This window comes from Gorilla gorilla, chromosome 2 (assembly GCF_029281585.2).
Source record: "Gorilla gorilla gorilla isolate KB3781 chromosome 2, NHGRI_mGorGor1-v2.1_pri, whole genome shotgun sequence".
In the NCBI taxonomy this organism is placed as follows: Eukaryota; Metazoa; Chordata; class Mammalia; order Primates; family Hominidae; genus Gorilla; species Gorilla gorilla.
In genome coordinates, this window is record NC_086017.1 from 141,559,842 (window position 1) to 141,580,257 (window position 20,416).

The 20,416-nt window shown below is 39.2% G+C and overlaps 1 protein-coding gene across 1 annotated transcript in view; it reads left to right on the forward strand.

The window, feature by feature from the left end:
- COL6A5 (collagen type VI alpha 5 chain) overlaps window positions 1-20,416 on the forward strand; it is a 131,872-nt gene that overhangs the window by 21,747 nt on the left and 89,709 nt on the right. Inside the window, exons 3-6 of the mRNA XM_063704176.1 lie at window positions 6,352-6,446; window positions 8,970-9,566; window positions 12,153-12,785; window positions 17,559-18,119. Of these exons, the coding sequence (XP_063560246.1) occupies window positions 6,380-6,446; window positions 8,970-9,566; window positions 12,153-12,785; window positions 17,559-18,119 (1,858 nt within the window). The 5' untranslated portion in view covers window positions 6,352-6,379. The remainder of the gene's footprint in view (window positions 1-6,351; window positions 6,447-8,969; window positions 9,567-12,152; window positions 12,786-17,558; window positions 18,120-20,416) is intronic.

The window sequence follows — 20,416 nt, forward strand, 5'->3', positions numbered from 1 at the left end:
GATGTGCTGTGTAATCCAGTTGTAGACACCTCTCTACCTAGGATCCTTGATCTCTCCTCTTCCCCTTTGTGCATGATATTTTTGTCGATTCCCTCGTTTGAAATAATACCTCATCCTCCCAAATTTTATCAGCATTTGCACGAGCACTTGCCTTCCAAACTGCCTTCATTTCCTCTTCTCCTTTCTTCCTGAATACTCACTCTGCCAAGCACTGGAGACATAAAGATGTATCAAACATACTTGGTCTCTGCTCTGAAGAAGTTTGCAGTTCAGAATGGGAGGTGGACATGTAGGCAACCAGATTACAAGTCTCCAGGCAAGCTTTTTGTCTGTTTTGTCCACGGCTAAATCCAAACTGCCTACAACAGTGCTAAGAACATTGTTGGCACTTGAGGAATATTTGTTGAATGGATAAATAATCTCTCAGACCCAAGCATGCATATATATGTGTGGATATATATACGTATATATATATATAAATTATAAGGTCCAGTGAGACTACAGAGGTGGGAAAACTTTGCTGAATCAGGTTCTAAATCATGAGTTGGATTTGGTCAGGCAAAGATTCTATTCTTATTTTAGGTAAGGACTAGGTCTTTATCTTCATTTTCTCATATTGTATGCAGTAAGCTTCATGCGTCATGATTGTTCAGAAATGTCTGTGGCATTGGAATGAAGTTTTTTCTAGCCAGGCAAGAACTCTGCATCTTCACATCTCAGATTATTTACCCAGCCTGTATTAAAGGACATACCGGTCCTAGTACTGCTGCCAAACCTCCTCGTCACACCTACTTCTTCCCAGGGCTGACCCTGGAAGATTTGTAAGGCCTCCTCTGCCTTTTGAAAAGATGGAACCAGGATGGTTTACACAGCCTCTCCTGCTACAGCAGGCTCCCTGGGACTTGTCTGGAATGCTCCAATATGGTATTCAGCTGTGCCCCAGAGTTGCTCAAATCAGTGGAGTTTGCTTCCCATGCATAGATCCTTACTTTATCAGTCACAGGATATTCCAAACATGACCTTTTGCCTCTAGAAATTTCTGGAATTCCTTCTGTGTGAGGTTTAATAGGCACAATAGTTGGATAAATGGGGCTTTTAATCACTTCCTCAGTAATTAACTCAATCCAGCAAATACTTCTTGAGAACCTGTTCTAAAGCAGGCACTGACCTAAGCAAGTGGGATGTTCAGTGACAAGGAACGAGGAGTCCAGTCCTGCCTTCAAGGAGTTTATAGGTGTTAGTGGTCGGTGTGTATGTGTGAGTGTGTGTGTGAGAGAGAGTGTGTGTGTGTGTTACTGGGTAAGGAGGAGAAGGGGGGGATTAAGAAAGTCTTTCAGTAACTTCAGTACAAGGCAGAATATGATAGGTACCAAAGAAGAGGAGGGACTTGGCAGTCCAGGTGGCTAGAATGAGCGTCTGGGTGTGGACAGATTTGAGAGTGTGGAGGAGTGGTGCCATGGAGGAAACAAAAGTAATGAAAACCAAAGGAAGTAGAGTCATATGGCACCCACAGGATGGACAGCCAGCACAGGAAAATAAGGCTAAATAATTATCTAGCTTCACAGTTTGTTTTGACAGGAAAACTCAATGTGCCTTCCAGATGCTCCAGAAATGGGATAAGTCACCAGGGAGGCTAAGCCGAGAATTTAAGCTTTAGCTCAGCCATGGACTGGTTCTGTGACCTCAGATCCTCAGGTGGGAGTGCATGGATGGTGCATTTGCAGCCTACAGCCCTTATCAACTGGAGACTGTGGTTCCTAAAGCTGTGCCCTTCTCCCTCTACTGGAGCTCCATATTCTGGCCAGCTTTTGTTGCATAAATCCTGAGTGAGGGACGCTTAACCATGGAAACTAGAAGGCAGGCATTAGGGAGAAGGGAAATAGTGTAGAGGACAGAGGGGAGATGACCTGACCTTTATTTCTTACCATATTTCAGGACTTTTTGCTCCTTTGACTGCAAAAGGAGAGAAAGATAAATTAGACTTTCTCTTTCAGAATGCTATACTTTGCCATTACTTTTAATGGCAAAAACTGCAATTACTTTTGCAATATTTGTGGCATGTTTGATTTAGGATTTAGCAGTCTAATCCTCCAATAAACTGTTTACATACTTCCAATCTCATGGATTCAAGAATTACACCAAGGCCTTTGCTATGCAGTTATAACTTGTTAAATAATTTCTTTTTCCCTTTAGTGTCTGAACCTCTTAGAGGGTTGCAAGCTTTATCATGTGCCTTTATATTTTGCTAAATTAAGCTTTTTCTCCCTACTTCACCAAGTCACTTTAACACCTCATGCCATAGGTTATAAAATAGATTGCCCCATAAAAAATACAGTTGCTCATTCAGAATGAGTGAGATTTGTCTTCACAGATATTTTTGACCAAAGGAATGCAATCAAAAGAAGGGATGTGATTATTCATTAGTCTATTATTATTCTCTTATTTTGTCTCCTGGCAGTGGCTAGGGAGCTTTAGCCCCCATCTCTATGTGGCTGATCTACATGTGCTGAACATCCCCACAGGAAATAGCAAGGCCAGCTGATTGATGCCCAGCCCTCAGCATGTGTGCCTTCTCTCCAGATGTGCAGTTTGGCTGTTGGTCTACCCTGAAGTGGGCTTGGGGTGCCCTTCCCTCAGATGTGGTACTAACTTTGAATTCCCAGTCAGCCTCTGAGAGTTTGAGCATTTGAAAGTGTGAGAAAGGGTGTGTTGGTTCACTTGGTAGCTATTCAAACTTGGAGTTTCATTGGGCCCCAAGTCTAGTTTGGGGTATATCTCCTCCAAAATGGCCAATTAATTCCTTAAAGTATCACTCATTCATGCTACTCTCTACCTCAGGTCCTTCCATCATAGAATCACAGGATCAGAGAATTCTAGAGTTAGGAGGAGGCTTAGAGATGTGATTCAACTCTCTCCAAAGGGACCCCTACTATTATATCTTAGGGTCTGTATATTCTAAATATTTTTTTCACTTTTCCTTTGGCATGGGAAACTTTGAATTTTGGAAAAGCTGGAAATTTAGCACTACCTGCTGACTTCATGTACCAAATCCAAACTTCAAGATGTTACAAAAGAGACAGGTTGAGCCATCAAAGGACGAAGAGTCATAGAAAGAGTGGCTCCCCCCGAATAACTACAGGGCTGGAAGAGGGGATTGGGAGTGGTGGAGCCTAGATTATAGCACTGGTCATTTTCTTTTCTGAGAGGCTGCCCTCTTCTATATCCATCTTATCTGGAGGAATACAAATTTCACCCTGTTCCCAGGCATATATTACTTGCCAAGGGAATTAAAATAAGCTTACATCTGAAAAAAATTATTCATTTCAGAAGCATGAACAATAAAAAAGACAGACTAATCAGAATAACTTATACAAAAACAGTGTAAATAATGGAAAAGACGAATAGGAATGTGAAGTGAAAATAGTGAGACATACTATGTTGGGGCAGGTAAGGGAATATTATTTGGTACCCAAAGGATAGCAATTTGGCAGTATCCAAAGAAACTTAAAGTAAATATACTTTTTACTCAGCAGTTCCACCTCTGCAAAATTAAGCTATTGCTACTATTTTGGAGCCAAGACATGCAAAGTGGGAATTTGAGCTGAAGAAAGAATGGGAGCAGAGCTAAGCCAAGGGATGTGGGCATGAATGGCCACCTGGGGTAGGTACTCTGGGCTCCAGTGTTCATAAGCAAAACTCAGCTGAGCTTTACTGGGTTGAGACCAGCTTAATCTTACTCTCTAAACATACACCCAACCTAAAGAAGGATGTATACACAGCTCTGAACATTTATTGGCTTCTGAATTCACGTGGCTGTACAGAAAGGCCTCCTCTTTATCTTTGAATTCTTATGATCTCCTATATTTAAAGAGCATCAGTGAAAATATGAAATAAGGAGATCTAAAAATTCTCTTCTCCATAGAAAGCCCATAGTAATGGATTGTAAAACAATATTCAGATGCTAAAACTCCATAAATTTATCTACCTGTTCAATGAAATTCCTATCAAAATCCAGATGCCTTTTTTTTTTTTTTTCAGAAATTGACAAGGTGATTCTAAAACACATATAGAAATGCACAGGGCTCAGAATAGCCAAAACAACCTTGAAAAAGAACAAAGTTGAAGGACTCACACTTTCCAACTTCAAAACTTTCTAAAAGGTAGCATAATCAAGACTATGTGATACTGGCATAAGGACAGAAATATAGATGAATAGAATACAATTGAGAGTCTAAAAATAAACCCATCCACTCATAGTAAATTTGTTTTTGATGAGGGTGTGAAGACAATTCAATGGTGAAAGAAAAGTCTTTTCAACAAATGGTACTAGGACAACTGTAATTGTATATCCACATACGAAAGAGTGAAATCGTATCCCTAACTCACACCATACACAAAACAACTTAAAATGGGTTAAAGAACTAAATGCAAGGCTAAACTATAATATGCTTAGATGAAAACATGCAAGTAACTCTTCATGACTGTAGGCAATGGTGTTTTAGATATGACACTAAAAGCACTAGGAACAAAATAAAACAAAAAACCCCATATAAATTGGACTTCATCAAATTTAAAATCACTTGTGCCTCAAAGGACACATTTAAAAAGTGAAAATACAACACACAGAATGGCAGGAGTATATTAGCAAGTCATATATCTGCTAAGCATGTAGTATTCTAGCATCTAGAGTATATAAAGAATTTTTGTATTACAACAATAAAAGACAAAAAACCCAGCTAAAAATGGGTAAAGCATTTAAATAGATGTTTCAACAAATAAGAGATACAAATGGCCATTAAGTACCTGAAAAGATAACATCATTCATCATTAGGGCAATGCAAATGAAAACCATTTATACCCACTAGAATGGCTATAATAACAAAATGGAAAATAAGTGTTGATGGCAATGTGGAGAAGTTGGAACCTTTATACACTGCTGCTGAGAATGTAAAATAGTGTGGCCACTTTGGAAAACAATTTTGCAGTTTCTCAAAATGTTAAACATAGAGTTATAATAAGACCAAATATTTCACTCCTAGGTACCTAGTCCAGATAAATGAAAATATATATTCACACCAGCATGTACATAAGTGTTCATAGCAGTATTATTTATAATAGCCCAAAGTAGAAACAACCCAAATGTTCATCAACTGACAATTAATGTTTTAAATTATATATATATATATATACATATATATATATCCATACAATGGAATATTACTCAGCCATAAAAAAGAATTAAGTACTGATACATACTATAACATGGATAAACCTTGAAAACATACTAAATGAAAGAAGCCAAACATAAAGGCCACATATTGTATGGTTCTGTTTATACAAAATGTCCAGAATAGGCAAATCCATAGAGAAAGCAAGTAGATCAGTGCCAGCACCTATAGAAGGGGAGTGGGGGAATGGGGAATGACTGCTATGGGTTTGGGGTTTCTTTTTGGGGTGATAAAAATGTTGTTTCCTCTGAACTGGGGGCTTAATCTAAATGATTTATAGGGTCTTCTCCACATCCAGCTTCCAATGATTCTATCAATCTTCCTGAATGAGTAACAATTTCAAAAGAACTCTAAAAATCAGCCCTTACACCTTTGGTATCTGTTTTAAGGGAGATCTATTTTTTGAGTATTGGCCATTTTAATCTATTTCTATTCTTATAAAGAACAAACTCTGATTTGGTTAAATTCCTGAGATTTTAATTTCCCATGAAGCATTCTGATTGATTGTGAACTATGTGGAAAAACCAAACCTAAGGTAGTTTGTGAAATTGAGCATAACTGTAAGTGAGGAAGCAGTTTTCACCAAGGCTCAGTGAAGGAAGAGACATGTGTAGCTGTTGGCTTTTTAAGCCAAATTATAAACATATATGATAGTGGCATAACAATAAAGGGTAGAGAATAGTGACTACATAAATTTTGTGAGGACACTAATTTTGTATAAAGCTTATGACATAGTGGTTAAGAGGTTAGGTGATGCAATTGCTTCGTCTGGGTTAGTACTGTGGATCAATCTACCTCTTACCAAGCCATTTGGTGCTTCAGTTTCCTTATCTGTCACATAGGTGTAGTAATTGTACCTCTCTATAAGATTGTTGTGAGGATTAAATTAGATGACACTTGTCAAGCACTGAGAAAGGTGTTTGAGCCTTGGCCAGGGCTCAGCAAACATTAGCATTAATATTTTCAACAAATACTCCAAATGCTTGATGAATTTTATAAACACACTTGGCACTGCTTGACAAATACTTGTTTACAGTGTACCATGCCCTAATACAACTATCCTGACAGTTACTTAATGGTATAAAATAAAATTTTTCATAATGTAAATAATTTTTTTTTGCAGAACAAAAGTAAAAATCTTCACTAACAAAATGAAGATCCTGCTAATTATATTTGTCCTACTCATTTGGACTGAAACATTGGCAGACCAGAGCCCAGGTATCAGTATATTTTACGTTTATTATTATTTAGGAAATATTTTTACATCTCAGTAAACTTTAATAAACAGCAAGAAGTAATTTATTTACTAAAAAAGTATGCAGCATTTAGTAATTGTTATACAATATCAAACAAACTTAACTTGTGAAAGACAGCACAAAGTCATGAGCAAAAGTCATGAGTTATGTTGCACCTGGCTAGAAAAACTTTAATTATCCATTGATTTGCTTCAATCTCAATATTACATGTCTCTTTGGATTGAGTCAGTCCATTTGTTTATAGATCCATTTGAATCTTGATCTCATAAATGAAAGAAAAGGAACCCCACATAAAAACAAATTCTAAGTATTTTCGTGACTAAACCATTGCCTTCCTTTCCTTTTACAAGCATGAAATATATATTTACACACAAACACACACACACAGTCATACGTCACTTAACAATGGGTGTACTTTCTGAGAAATGCATCATTAGGTGATTTTGTCATTGTGTAAACATCATAGAGTATACTTATACCTAGATGGTGTAGCCTACTACACACCTAGGGCATATGATACAACCTATTGCTCCTAGGCTACAAACCTGTACTGCATGTTACTATGCTGAATATTGTAGGCAAGTATAATACAATGGTAAGGAGTTATATATCTAACACATCTAAACACAGAAAAGGCAATACCTTGCACTACCACATTATGACAGCTATGATGTCATTAGGTGATAAGAATTTTTCAGCTCTATTATAATCATGTTTTTTTGAGACAGAGTCTCACTCTGTCACTCAAGCCAGAGTGGAGTGATGCAATCTCGGCTCACCACAACCTCTGCTCCCTCGGCTCAAGCAATCCTTCTGCCTCAGCCTCCCAAATAGCTGGGACTACAGGTGCATGCCCCCACACCTGGCTAATTTTTATATTTTTTGTAGAGACAGGGTTTCATCATCTTGCACAGGCTGGTCTCAATCTCCTGGGCTCAAGTGATCCTACCACCTTGGCCTTCCAAAGTGCTGGGATTACAGTGTGAGCCACCATGCCCAGCCAGCTTAATTTTAACTGTATGAGGCCACTATCATATATGCAGTCTGTTGTTGACTGAAATGTCATTATGTCATTGTGAAGCACACGACTGTGTGAGTGTGTGTGCGTGCGTGTGTGCCTATCTGTATAGGAAAAGAGAGAGAGCATGCATGAAAAGTAAGTTTTTATACTCTCTTGTAATTACTAAAAACATCATTCAAAGAAGTATTTTTAACTGTGCATTGTCACTGTGTTACTCTAAGATTTCCTGATGCATTTCTGAGTTACCTTGAAAGAACCAGTTGTTAGACATTTACTAGCACATTACTAATTTCAGGAGCAGCATGGCTGACCATGACTGCTAAGGTAGATACTATTGGCACCTCCCTTACCAGACTCTTCTTATCTGGCTGGTGCACCTACCTCCCAGCTACTGTGAATATTGCTGGCAACAGCTCGTGGCTGTGCCCCATTTTCTCAGGGGAACTGTTCTCAGTTTTCCCACTTAACCAAGAGGTTCTGCCTACAACCTTCTGCTCCTTCTCTCCAACTTCTGGGGATGGTCTGCAGCCAATGACTGACTAATAGGGTAGCACAAAAAACTGGCCCTCTTGCCTCAAAGAGGGACAGCTCTGCTGTAATTTAGGCTCCAGAGCCCCTTGCAGAGCAGGTCAAAGCTAGACCTTACCTGATGACATGCCCTTCTCTGCTTGTTCCCTGTCCTATCCTGTTTCTCTTACATTGCATGCCCTCAATCAAGCACTTTCATCTGAAATCCCCATCTTAGACTCTGTTCTCCCACCTGAGACAATTGCTTACTCTATAATGTTTTCAAAAATTGCTGTTAGTTCTCAGACAACTTTGGCCCATTCTTACACTGCTATGAAGAAATACCCAAGACTAGGTAATTTACAAAGGAAAGAGGATTAATTGACTCAGTTCCTCATGGCTGGGGAGGCCCCAGCAAAATTACAATCATGGCAGAAGTGGAAGCAAACATGTCCTTCTTCACATGGTAGCAGTAGAGAGAAGTGCCAAGCAAAAGGGGAAAAGTCGTGAGAACTCATGAGACTCTCACTATCACAAGAACAGCATGGGAGTAAGCACCTCCATGATTCAATTACCTCCTATTGGGTCGCTCCCATGACACATGGGGATTATGGGAGCTATAATACAAGATGAGATTTGGGTAGGGACACAGCAAAACCAGTCCAGTCAGGGACTTTCTGAGTTGGTACAATATCAGAGTTTGGGGTTCCAGAACTAAAAAAGAAAAGAAGTTTATTGTCTCTTGTATATCTGTTGGCTAACTTTACTAAAGCCCTTTTGTTTGACATTTTAGCAAAGGCAATTATATTTTCTTCTGTTTGACCTCCAGAAGACACTTTTCTTGGGATTCTGATATACACTTAATACCAGCACATAGTCTTAAATAAGTATTGTGGTCTAAAATATAAAGGTTGAATGATAACTTTGTTTTTGCTTGTTGTTATTTTATTTTGATAGGGCCAGGCCCTGTGTATGCAGATGTCGTGTTTCTGGTGGACAGCTCCGATCACCTGGGACCTAAGTCATTCCCATTCGTGAAAACGTTCATCAACAAAATGATCAACAGTCTCCCCATAGAGGCCAACAAATACCGTGTAGGCCTGGCCCAGTACAGCGACGAGTTTCACAGTGAATTCCATCTGAGCACCTTCAAAGGCAGAAGCCCCATGCTGAACCACCTCAAGAACTTTCAGTTCATTGGCGGGTCCCTGCAGATAGGAAAGGCTCTTCAGGAGGCTCATAGGACCTACTTCTCTGCATCCATAAACGGGAGAGACAGGAAACATTTTCCCCCAATTTTGGTGGTCCTGGCTTCGGCTGAGTCTGAGGATGAAGTGGAAGAGGCTTCGAAAGCCCTGCAGAAAGACGGGGTGAAAATTATCTCCGTGGGGGTGCAGGAAGCTTCTGAGGAAAATCTGAAGGCCATGGCCACGTCCCATTTCCATTTCAACCTTCGGACAATCAGAGACCTCAGCACATTTTCCCAAAACATGACACAGATCATCAAGGATGTAACCAAGTATAAGGAGGGAGCCGTCGATGCTGATATGCAAGGTAAGGAAACCCTTGGTTGAAGAGGTGCCTGATCCCCAGGTGGGTCTACATCTCTCCACTCTCACCTCTTGCAACTCATGTTAGGTTTTCATGATTAGCCATGTTGAAGTATTGGAAACTTCTACACATCATACCTACTTGCTTCTGCCTTTGCTTGTGCCATTTTTTCTGACAAGAGCTCTATTTTATTGCACTCCTTTGCTTTCTTATAGCTTGAGTAACTCCTGTCATCATTTAAATCTCATCCCTACATTCTTTACCTCTTGGAATCTTTCCTTTCTAATTTCTTTTTGGGTTTCGGTTCCTTGCACACAGCTTATGACAGCAGCACTTCCTGTAACTATCCATTTCTGTGTTTGTCCTCCTTCCCTTCCCCACCACCACGAAGCAAGAAACAGGTAGCACATGAGGGCAGGATTGACAACTTATCTCTCTGTCCTTTGTGCCAAGCACAGTGCCTGACAATGAACTGGTGTTCTATTTCTCAATGAATTAATACATGAGGGTCTTACAGATAAAGAAATAGGATCACTGTCTATTCTCTTTCCTTCACCATCTTGTTACAGTATGAGACTCACAATAAATATTCAATAAATGCTTGTGAACTGATATATAGTGATACTCAGTGAGAAGAATGATAACCTTAGAATGAGACACTATTAGTACATGTTCATATTTTGTGTTCGACCAAGAAGAAGAGGGGATACCCTCAGTGGTGCAGTAATGCAATGCAGTGGACTGCATTCTGCTGTGTTGAGCCCTGCGTCTGCTGTGTTGTCCCATCCTGGACTTTTAGAGGTTAGGAGCAAAGACTTCGGAGTCAGGAAGGTCTGAGTTCAAACCCTGGCTTTGGCCACTTAGGACATTGAGTCCCTTACTTAACCCTGAGCACCAGTTTCCTTACCTGTAAAGTGAGGATAATAGTGTCTATCATATAATATGAGTGAGGTGACTTGTATGGCATTTGGCACACTGTTTGCTATTATTAATAGTAACAACTATTTGCAAATAAATACTAACCTGAGAAGGTCATTCTTGGAGTTTGTTTTCGCTAACTGTGGGATTTCAGAGTAGATTGGTAGATTTATGAGAATTATTTTTAATTCCATAAATATTTTTGAGCTCTCACCAGGCACCAGGTACTGGACAGATAGTGATAAGTAAGACATGCTTTCTGCCTTCTAAGAACTCACAGATGGGTAGTTCTTGGCAAGGTTGAGCTTATCTCTTGGCTATGCTTTCCACAGCTGCAGTTCATCCAGCTGTGCTTGGAGTCTATGTTTTATGTGAATACGGTATACTTTCCCTTAGATTCCAAATTTGTATAACCAACTGCTTACCTGGCATCTCCTCTTCAATACTCAGTAGTTTCTCAAACTTACCATGTCTGAAACAGAACACAAATCCCACCTGTAACTTGTTTTTCCCACTATCTTCCCTATCTTGAAAAAAGACACCACCACCATTCACTCAGTTGTTCAGGCCAAAAACCCAGGAGTTTTCACCACTTCCTCTTTTGTTGTCAATACTCACATGCAATTTATCCAGCTTTCTGTTCTACCTCTAAGTCATGTATCAAAACTATCCTTGTCATTCCATCTTAGCAGCTGTAATACTTGTCCAAGAATCATTATCTCTTTCCTGGACTAGGGCCGTTGTTTCTTAATTATTATCCCTGAATTCATTATTTCCTCTCAGCAACTGGAGTGGTATTTAAAATATTTACATAAGATCATGTGACTCCCAGAAGATCTGGGCCCTGCTTCCCTCTGGCCTCATCCATCAATGTTTCCCCTCACTCATGGGCTCCAACTACTCTGGACTGCTTGCTTGTTCCCACCTCTTGCTGTTCTATCTGCCGGAATTCCTCTTCCTTCAGAACTCCACATGGCTGAATTCCTCTCTTCAGTCATTTCTCAACCCACATGTGATCCTCTCAGAGAGGCCTTCCCTGATTTCTTCATGTCTTAGGTAATTAACCCTCCCTTAACCACAGTGTAGTCACTCAGTCAAGTCACCTGTTTTATTTCCTTGCTAGCACTTATTACTGTGTGAAATAATACAATCTAGTTATCTGCCCTCCCCAGAGAATGTGAACTCCCTGTAGTAAGAGATATTTCTGCTAACTCATCCCTGCATCCCAGTTCTTGAGAATGGTGGTGGCAGTGGTAAAGGTAGTGGTGATGGTGGACGTGGTGGTTCCTTCACTTCACTAGTAGTGAAGGTAGTGGTGACGATGGTGGTGGTCGTGGTGGAGGTGGAAGTGACGGCAGTGGTGGTGGTGGTCATACAAGTGGTGATGGTGGTCATGGAGATAATAGTGGTGGTGGTCATGGGATGTGGTAGGGAAATTGGTCAGAAGCATTCTTCAGACAGAGGGAACAGCATATGGAAAGCTTTTGAAGTCAACGACCTTGTAAGTCTTGTTTAGAATTTTGATCTTTTGTTCACTAAAAGAAAACTATGCTGTCTACATCCATCATGACTACCTCTATTCTAACTAATGTGCTTGATAATGTAAAAAGTACCTTTTTCTCTCCGGGCCAGTGGTTTATACTAATCCTCACACATTTTCTCTCTGCATAGTTCACTTCCCCATATCCTGTCAGAAAGATTCACTTGCTGACCTCGTGTTCCTGGTGGATGAGTCACTTGGGACCGGAGGAAATTTAAGGCATCTTCAGACCTTCCTTGAGAACATTACCAGCTCCATGGATGTGAAGGAAAATTGCATGCGACTTGGACTGATGAGTTACAGCGATAGTGCCAAGACTATTTCATTTCTTAAATCAAGCACAACCCAATCTGAATTTCAGCAGCAAATCAAGAATCTTTCTATCCAAGTTGGGAAATCCAATACAGGGGCTGCCATTGATCAGATGAGAAGAGACAGCTTCTCAGAGTCATATGGCAGCAGAAGAGCACAAGGAGTGCCTCAGATTGCAGTTCTGGTCACCCACAGACCATCAGATGATGAGGTGCATGATGCTGCGCTGAACCTTCGACTGGAGGATGTAAACGTGTTTGCCTTGAGCATCCAAGGGGCTAACAATACCCAGTTAGAAGAAATAGTGTCTTATCCTCCAGAACAGACAATTTCCATGCTGAAGTCCTATGCAGACTTAGAAACTTACAGTACAAAGTTCCTGAAAAAGCTCCAGAATGAAATATGGTCCCAAATTTCTACTTATGCTGAGCAAAGGGATCTTGATAAAACTGGTATGTTTTTTAAAATACTTTTCTAATTATAAAATTAATATAAGTGGTTACCTAGGACTTGGGTGGGAGTGAGGATCAACTGTAATTGGATTAAGGAACTTTCAGGAGTTGTGGGAATGTTCTAAAGCTGGGTTTTGGTGATGCCTGTACAACTTCAAACATTTGCCAAAAATCATTGAACAATACACTTACAAGAAGTCAATTTTATAACATATAAATCACACCTCAATAAAATGTAAAATATATGTTAATTATAAAATATTGTAATAGTATGGCTTGACATACAGAAGAAAATAGAATCACCTGTAATTCTATCTTCAGATAAAACCATTAATACTTTTTTCTGTTGTCTTTAGTCTCTTCTGTCCCTCTCTCTTTCTCTTCCTCCCTTCTCTCATCCCTCACCCCTCCCTCCCTCTCTGTCTTCCTTTCATTCATGCACACACAGACAAATACAGAGTTTTTAAAAATGATATCACATTGTGTATATCAGTGCTGTCCAACAGCCCTTTCTATGATGCTGGAAATGTTCTTTATCTGCACTGTCCACTAGGTCAGCCACCAGTCACGTGTGACTACTGAGCACTTGAAATGTGGCTAGTGTGATGGAGGAACTGAATTTTAAATGTCATGTAGTTTTAATTCATTTTAATAGCCAGGTGTGTCTAGTGGCTGTCATATTGAACAGTATAGGCATAGACAATTGGGTAACTTTTATTAGTTACAACTATATTTGGGTGTGACCAACAGAAGAAACCAAAATTACAGTAATTGAAAGAGGGTAAGATTATTTTTTCTGTTTCACAAATAAGTCCAGAGGTAGGTAGACTGAGCTAGTCTGATACACCACAGTGTCAGAGACCCTGTCTTTTTCCACATTATTTTTTGCTGTTCGTGGTCTTAATTCCTAGGATCGTTGTCCAAAATAATGGCTCCAGGCATCACCCTCACATCCAGAAATCAAGAAAGACAAAAGGGAAGAAAAAGGGCCAGGCCTCTTCACCTATTCCTTCAAGGATGCTCCCAAGAGTTATATGTGCCATTTCTGCTTACATCCCATTGGCCAGTACTTGGTCACGTGCCACACCTAAGTTATAAAAATGGAAGCTGGGAAATGTGACCTTTATTTGGGGAAGCCAAGCACCTAGGTTAAAACTGGTGGTTCAATTGATGTAGAAGAAGGAGAAAATGGATATTGGAGATAACTAGTAATATCTGCCTTACCCACTTTTCCATCAACTTGATATTATGATCTTTTGTCTGTTTCCTTAAATACTCTTTTGAAACATTCCTTTAGGTTGAGAAAAATATTCCATATAATGGATATACCATATTTTTTAAAACGTATCTTAAATTGTCGGATATATAGGCCAATGTTTTGTTTTTATAAAAGTCTTGCAGGGACATCCTTTTACCTGTATTTTTATGCACAATCATGGTTATTTTCTGACATTTAGATCCTGTCTATTTTTTTCTTCTATCATTCCAGTGAAGGATCTCCTAGTTAAGATTCTTTGTGAATCTGCTATAGTTTTACTGAGCTCTTTTCAAAGGTACATGCCAAGAGATACTTAATATGACTTTGAGCTCATCTAATTCTGAGATATCTGCTGTCCTCACACGTTTTCTCTGTAGAGAAAATGCTTCCAGGCAATTGAAACTGGAATTTGGCAGCACACAACATGGAAAGGAATTTTAATGTTCCAATGATATTAAAGGCTAATTTTGAACTCAGACCAGCTTCAATCTAATACTGTTACTAGGCCATAGGAGGGATATGTGGCATAGTCTCTTTCAGGAGTTTGCAATGATGCCACAAAAAATTATTATTGTCATTATAGAAATTGTAAATGGGAAGATATGGGGCCAAAGCTAGGGCACAAGGCCTCACTATGTAACTCCTTAGTAATCCAATTGTTTTAAAATGTTGGTACCTGACTTAAGTTGGGCTCCTCAGAAGCAGATGCCTGGCAAAAATTCACATGAAATTGATATATTAGGAAATGTAACCAGAAAAAAAAACAAAAAACGGAGATTGGTAAGAAAATGAGGAAATGGGAACAGGAAGGAAAGGACAATAAGAAAAGTCCTATGGATAGTAACGTTGGCTCAATTCTATGGTGTCATTATAGAGATAGTGTATATCAAGCATCAGCGTTGTCCCAGGCAAGGAAAACAAACAAACAAACAAACAACAACAAAAAAAAACACAAAAAAACATAACTAGAGAATTTACATTTAAGCACATGCAGGGAATGTAAATCTCTGGACACTCCTGGTTCAAGTGCCAGGCAAAGGAGTTTCCAGAAACTCAGGGGCAGCTCACCTACAGATATAGCATTTGCTATTGGGAGTTAAAGCAAAGCACTAGCAGCCAGTTTGCATAAAAATGGTAAGAAATTTGAGAAAATACAGGTGAAAACACCAATAGTGTCTGTTGTAAACTTAATTAGAGTCTTTTGAGGAGCTTGTTAATAATTCAGTTGCCCAAGCATCACTCTAAAACTACTGAATTGGTCTCTGAGGGTAGGGCCTGGGCCCATGCATTTTAGTGAGCTCCCTAATGAATTCAGGCTAGCAACATTTAAGACCTACTACCTTAGGGAAGTTTCTGTGATCTAGAGTGTGGTGGCCAGCTTTGCAATTTCAGAATGATCAACGCTCAGAGAAACAATCTATATCTGGCGTAGTCCCTGCTATATCTACTACATCTAGCACATACTAAGTGTTCAGTTTTTATTCCATAAAACTTCATTAAATCAAGGCAAAATTCACATTAACCAAACTCAAGCGACTGATGTATAGAAAAAGAATGACAATTATCTATGTAAAAATGAGAGCTATCAATGCACAGGGGCTTGGACATTCACATCTTCCAAGTGGTACATTCTCTCCCTATGGACATGCCAAATTAGAAGCTAAATTGTAATCAAAACTCTGCTTGGGGTTGTGGAATCAGAACAAGAGAGTTACTGTAGTTTTACAATTGAAATGTTTAGTAGCATCCAATTGGGCAGATGTTTCTACTTTAAAATCAAATACATACATCTATATTTATATATGTATCTGTATATATGAATGCACAGGTGAGGCCTTGAGCCAAGGGACACATTCTTTGGCAGTGTTTAATTGAAATTTTGTAATGATAGAAATATTCTGTATCTATGCTAATAGGGTAGCTGCTAGTTATATGGAGTTGTTAAGCACTTGAAATGTAGCTAGTGTACTCAAGGAGATGACTTTTAATTTTATTTAATGTTGGATAGTTTAGATTTACATTTTAATAGCAACATGTGACTAGTGGTTCGTGTATTGGATAGCACAGCCCTAGGCAGGGATGAATGGGCATTGCTACAGTTACCTACTCACCTTTTTCTCTCCCTCATTGCTAATCACCGCTACCTTTCTTTTGCTGAACATTTAATTCTTCTTTATTAGATATATAAATTAATGCATTCTGGTTACTTTCAAGTTTTGTTGGCCTGGGATCAACCCTGTCATTTGCAGATAACCGCTTATCTTTGCCCTGATGCTTTATGTATTGATTTTATAGTTCATTTCTCAGGGTCAGACTTCTTTTCAGTATATCTGATTTCCTAAGGAGCAACTGCCGTGGGCTGAAGTAGTGTCAGTAGCTATAAATTACCTAAGAGCTGTCAAGAAAACCAGATAATGACACACATAACCCAAAATTTTGAAAATATGTTCTTTCTCTTACCCAGTTTCTGTGAATGTCTACATAAAGTAGTAAATAGACTACTAAGAAAGCAAAAATAGTTTTTCATAGATTCAGCTTAACAAAGGAAGGAACATTGAGAAGTCTTTTATTAAAAAAAACAAACTGAACTCCTATGATGTGCCAGGCCTACTGGGCAGAAGCAGAAAAATAAACAAAATCTTTGTCCTCATGGATTACATTCTGTGGTAAGAAACAGGCCATGCTCATGAACAAATGAAGAAGGTAACTTCAAAAAGTAACATAAAGAAAATAAACACTGTAAGAAGATAGACAATGACAGGTGTGCTTTAGATAAGGAGAAGAGAAGACCTTTTTTAAGAGATGACTTGATGACATCCATGATGAGAAGGAAGCAGCCATGTGGATATTTGGGGCAAAGAATATTTCAAGAAGAGAGGAGGGCACATGCAAAGACCCAGGGACACGTTCTAAAGACGGAATGAAGCCCAATGTAGTTGGAACACAGTGAGGGAGACGAAGAATTGCTGGAAATAGGGTCAGAGAGAAAAGCAGGAGACAAGATAAGGCCAAGTTTTAGTTTTTAAGTTCCAAAGGCAATTATAGATCATTTAAGAGGAAGAATAATGTGATCTAAGTTTATGTTTAAATATCTTGTTCTAGTTGCTCTGGGAAGAAGAGATTATTGGTGAAGTAAGAATAGAAGATCGTCAATCCCATGCCTTTTTTCAAGAAATGATAGGACATAAACTGTCTAAGAAGGCAGGTGTCAATGCTAGAAAAACTATTTAACTTGGAGCCTGGAGTCTCTGGAATTTGGTCTTTACTCTTTAATTTACTGATTATATGACCTTAGACAAACCACTACATTTTGCCCTGTTTCGATTTTCTCACAAGGTGTTGTAAATTTCAAAGGAGAAAATGGGCATGACTGTGCTTAATGAAGTGTGCAGGCTCTATGCAAAAACGAAGTCTTCATTCTTTAGAAATGCCTCAGCCTCATGTTCCTTCACAAACCCTCTTGCAAAGTTCTCTCTAGGTTCTCTAATTTACAGAGAATGCACTTTTTTTTTCAGGCTGTGTGGATACAAAAGAGGCTGATATCCATTTCCTCATTGATGGCTCAAGCAGCATCCAGGAGAAACAGTTTGAGCAGATCAAGAGATTTATGTTGGAAGTGACAGAAATGTTTAGCATTGGCCCAGACAAAGTCCGAGTTGGAGTTGTGCAGTATTCAGATGACACAGAAGTGGAATTTTATATCACTGACTATTCTAATGACATTGACTTAAGAAAGGCTATTTTTAACATTAAGCAACTAACTGGTGGAACTTATACTGGGAAAGCTCTGGATTACATACTGCAAATAATAAAAAATGGAATGAACGATAGAATGAGCAAGGTTCCCTGTTACCTCATTGTGTTGACTGATGGGATGTCCGCAGACAGAGTCGTGGAACCTGCTAAGAGACTAAGGGCTGAGCAAATCACCGTTCATGCAGTTGGCATTGGGGCAGCTAATAAAATAGAACTGCAAGAAATTGCTGGGAAAGAAGAAAGGGTTAGCTTTGGGCAGAACTTTGATGCTTTGAAAAGCATAAAAAATGAAGTCGTTCGTGAAATCTGCGCTGAAAAAGGTAAGCAACACAAAAAAGGCTTTATTCTCCACATTTCATCAATTGCTTTAGGCAGATTAATGGCCAGGCTGAGACAAGGCCTGATGTGACCAGTTGTCCGGATAACATTTTGCTAGCTTCCTTTATTACCATGGAGGGATTCAGCCCCTCACTTTTAAACCAAATGCCAAGACTGGAGAATCTCTCTATAAACAGTTGCCCCAAGGCCATCTTGGAAGTCATAAGTGGGAAGGTTGCTAAGAATGTTGGGGCCTTGACAAAGCCCACTGCTGTGGAGTGAGAGAGATTCTATTCTGCATGGGAGGTGTGTGTGTGTGTATGTATGTGCATACACAAATAGGTACGGGGGAAGTACAGTGTTTGTGTGTGCACAGGTGGGTACAGTGGAAGGAAAATGGACTTTGGCTCTAGAGAGCTTAGGGTTTGACTCACATACTTCCACTTGAGCCTGGAACATTGTCATTTATAAAATGAGGATAATACCTACATCAGAGAATCCTTATAAGTTGAGCACCATAAATGCCAACCATTATTTTTATATTAAATGCATATCAAGTGTATATGTAATAATTGTTCATTTTTATTTACAACAAAAACACATACTTGCATTTTTGTTCTAATTAGAGATTAAGTACCAAAAGTTAGGAGAAACAATTTGCAAATTTCTATATCTGGTTGTTTTTTTATTTCTATTATTAATAATGGCCACTTACACCACTTACTAGTTCAAGATGGTATGTGTTGATTGCCAGTATTAGCACATGAAAATATTGCCTGCTGAGAAGCACATTAATTTACTGGTAAAGAGGAAAGATGCTAGAGTCAGAGTCAAGGTTCACACCCTAGCTTTACCAGTGATTAGCCATGACCTTGAATAAGTTACTGTCTACTTGCCTTGGTTTCCTTGTTTGTAGGCTTATTGTGAAGCTTAATGGTGATAACACACGTGGAGCAGTTAGAGGAGTGCCTGGAACATAGTAAGCGCTACAAAGAATTTAGCTGTTGCAGAAGGTGGTTAAGGTGTTCACCGATGAGGAAAGGAAGAGAATTCTCACTTATTTGAACTTACTAAAGTGAAAACGTGTTTGAATTTTCTCTGAGCCACTGAAAAACAAAAATAAAAAATAAGTAAGCAAATAAATAGCATTAACAACAAAATCCTAAGTAACAATTTTGTTCATTTTTCTCCCTGTTATGGACAGTAACAGAGTTGGGTCTTTAGGGTGTCTTAGAAAGAGTGCAAGAATAAAAGATTCCCCAATGTTTCCTGGAGTTGATGCTAAGAAAAGTAAAAGGATTCCAGGAGGCATAAAGTAGGTTGTATCTCAGATCCTTTCAAGGGAGAAGGTCCTGGACGAATCTAGGGAGGTACAGTACATCCCTTGCACTTCAAGTAGTTGCAGTTGAAGTAGACAGCCTGAGCACTGGCATGCCTGGAGGAGGAGATAAGTTGTGGGCAAGGAAATGAGTCATAAAATGGCTAACAGAGAAGCAGGGAAACAAATGAGCCAAAGCTTGTGGAGCTAGAAAAAACTAAGGAGTCTCAGAGCAGATGCAGATGGAGTGAGGCACAGTGTATTAGTAGGTACAGGTTAAGCTGCAATAGCAAAAAGACCCCAGACTACACAGTACAGAATATTATTTTTCTCTTACATAATAGTTTAGGGTGAATAGTCCAGGTCTAGTAGAGAGGCTGTTCCATCCTCAACACATAGCTTCCATCTTTAGGTCAAAATTGAAGATCCAGTTCTTATCACCTTCCATCCATGGAAAGGGAGAAAGGACCAAGGGAGCCTACCACACTCAACTGTTTTAATGGTAAGACCCAGAAGTGGCCAGATCACTTTTGCTCATACCTTTTGGTTAAAACTTAGACACAAGGCCACAGCTAGCTTCAAGGAAGGCTGGGAAGTACAATCTTTAGATGGGCAATCATCTGCCTATCTAAAATTTTATTAACATAGAAGAATGGAAAGATAGATATTCAGGGACATTAAGTAGTTTCTGTCACAAATAGATACCAGGAGGTAGATCCTGTGAATACTAAATTGTATGTAAAAGCCTATTTCTTTTATATGTGTTACATGGAAGAGAATCTTTCACACTTCACTACAGTGGTCAAGGCCACTCTGTCAAGGCCACAAACATCTTCAGCAATTTCTCCTCTCATGACTTTCAAGATGGTTCCACGGCAGCTTGAATCTTAAAATGGTGGTGTAGTCCTCCTGGTGGATCATAATGTGACCTTACACATTTATTAAGTAATAGTTAACATCTTTTCATTTTTTAAATATATG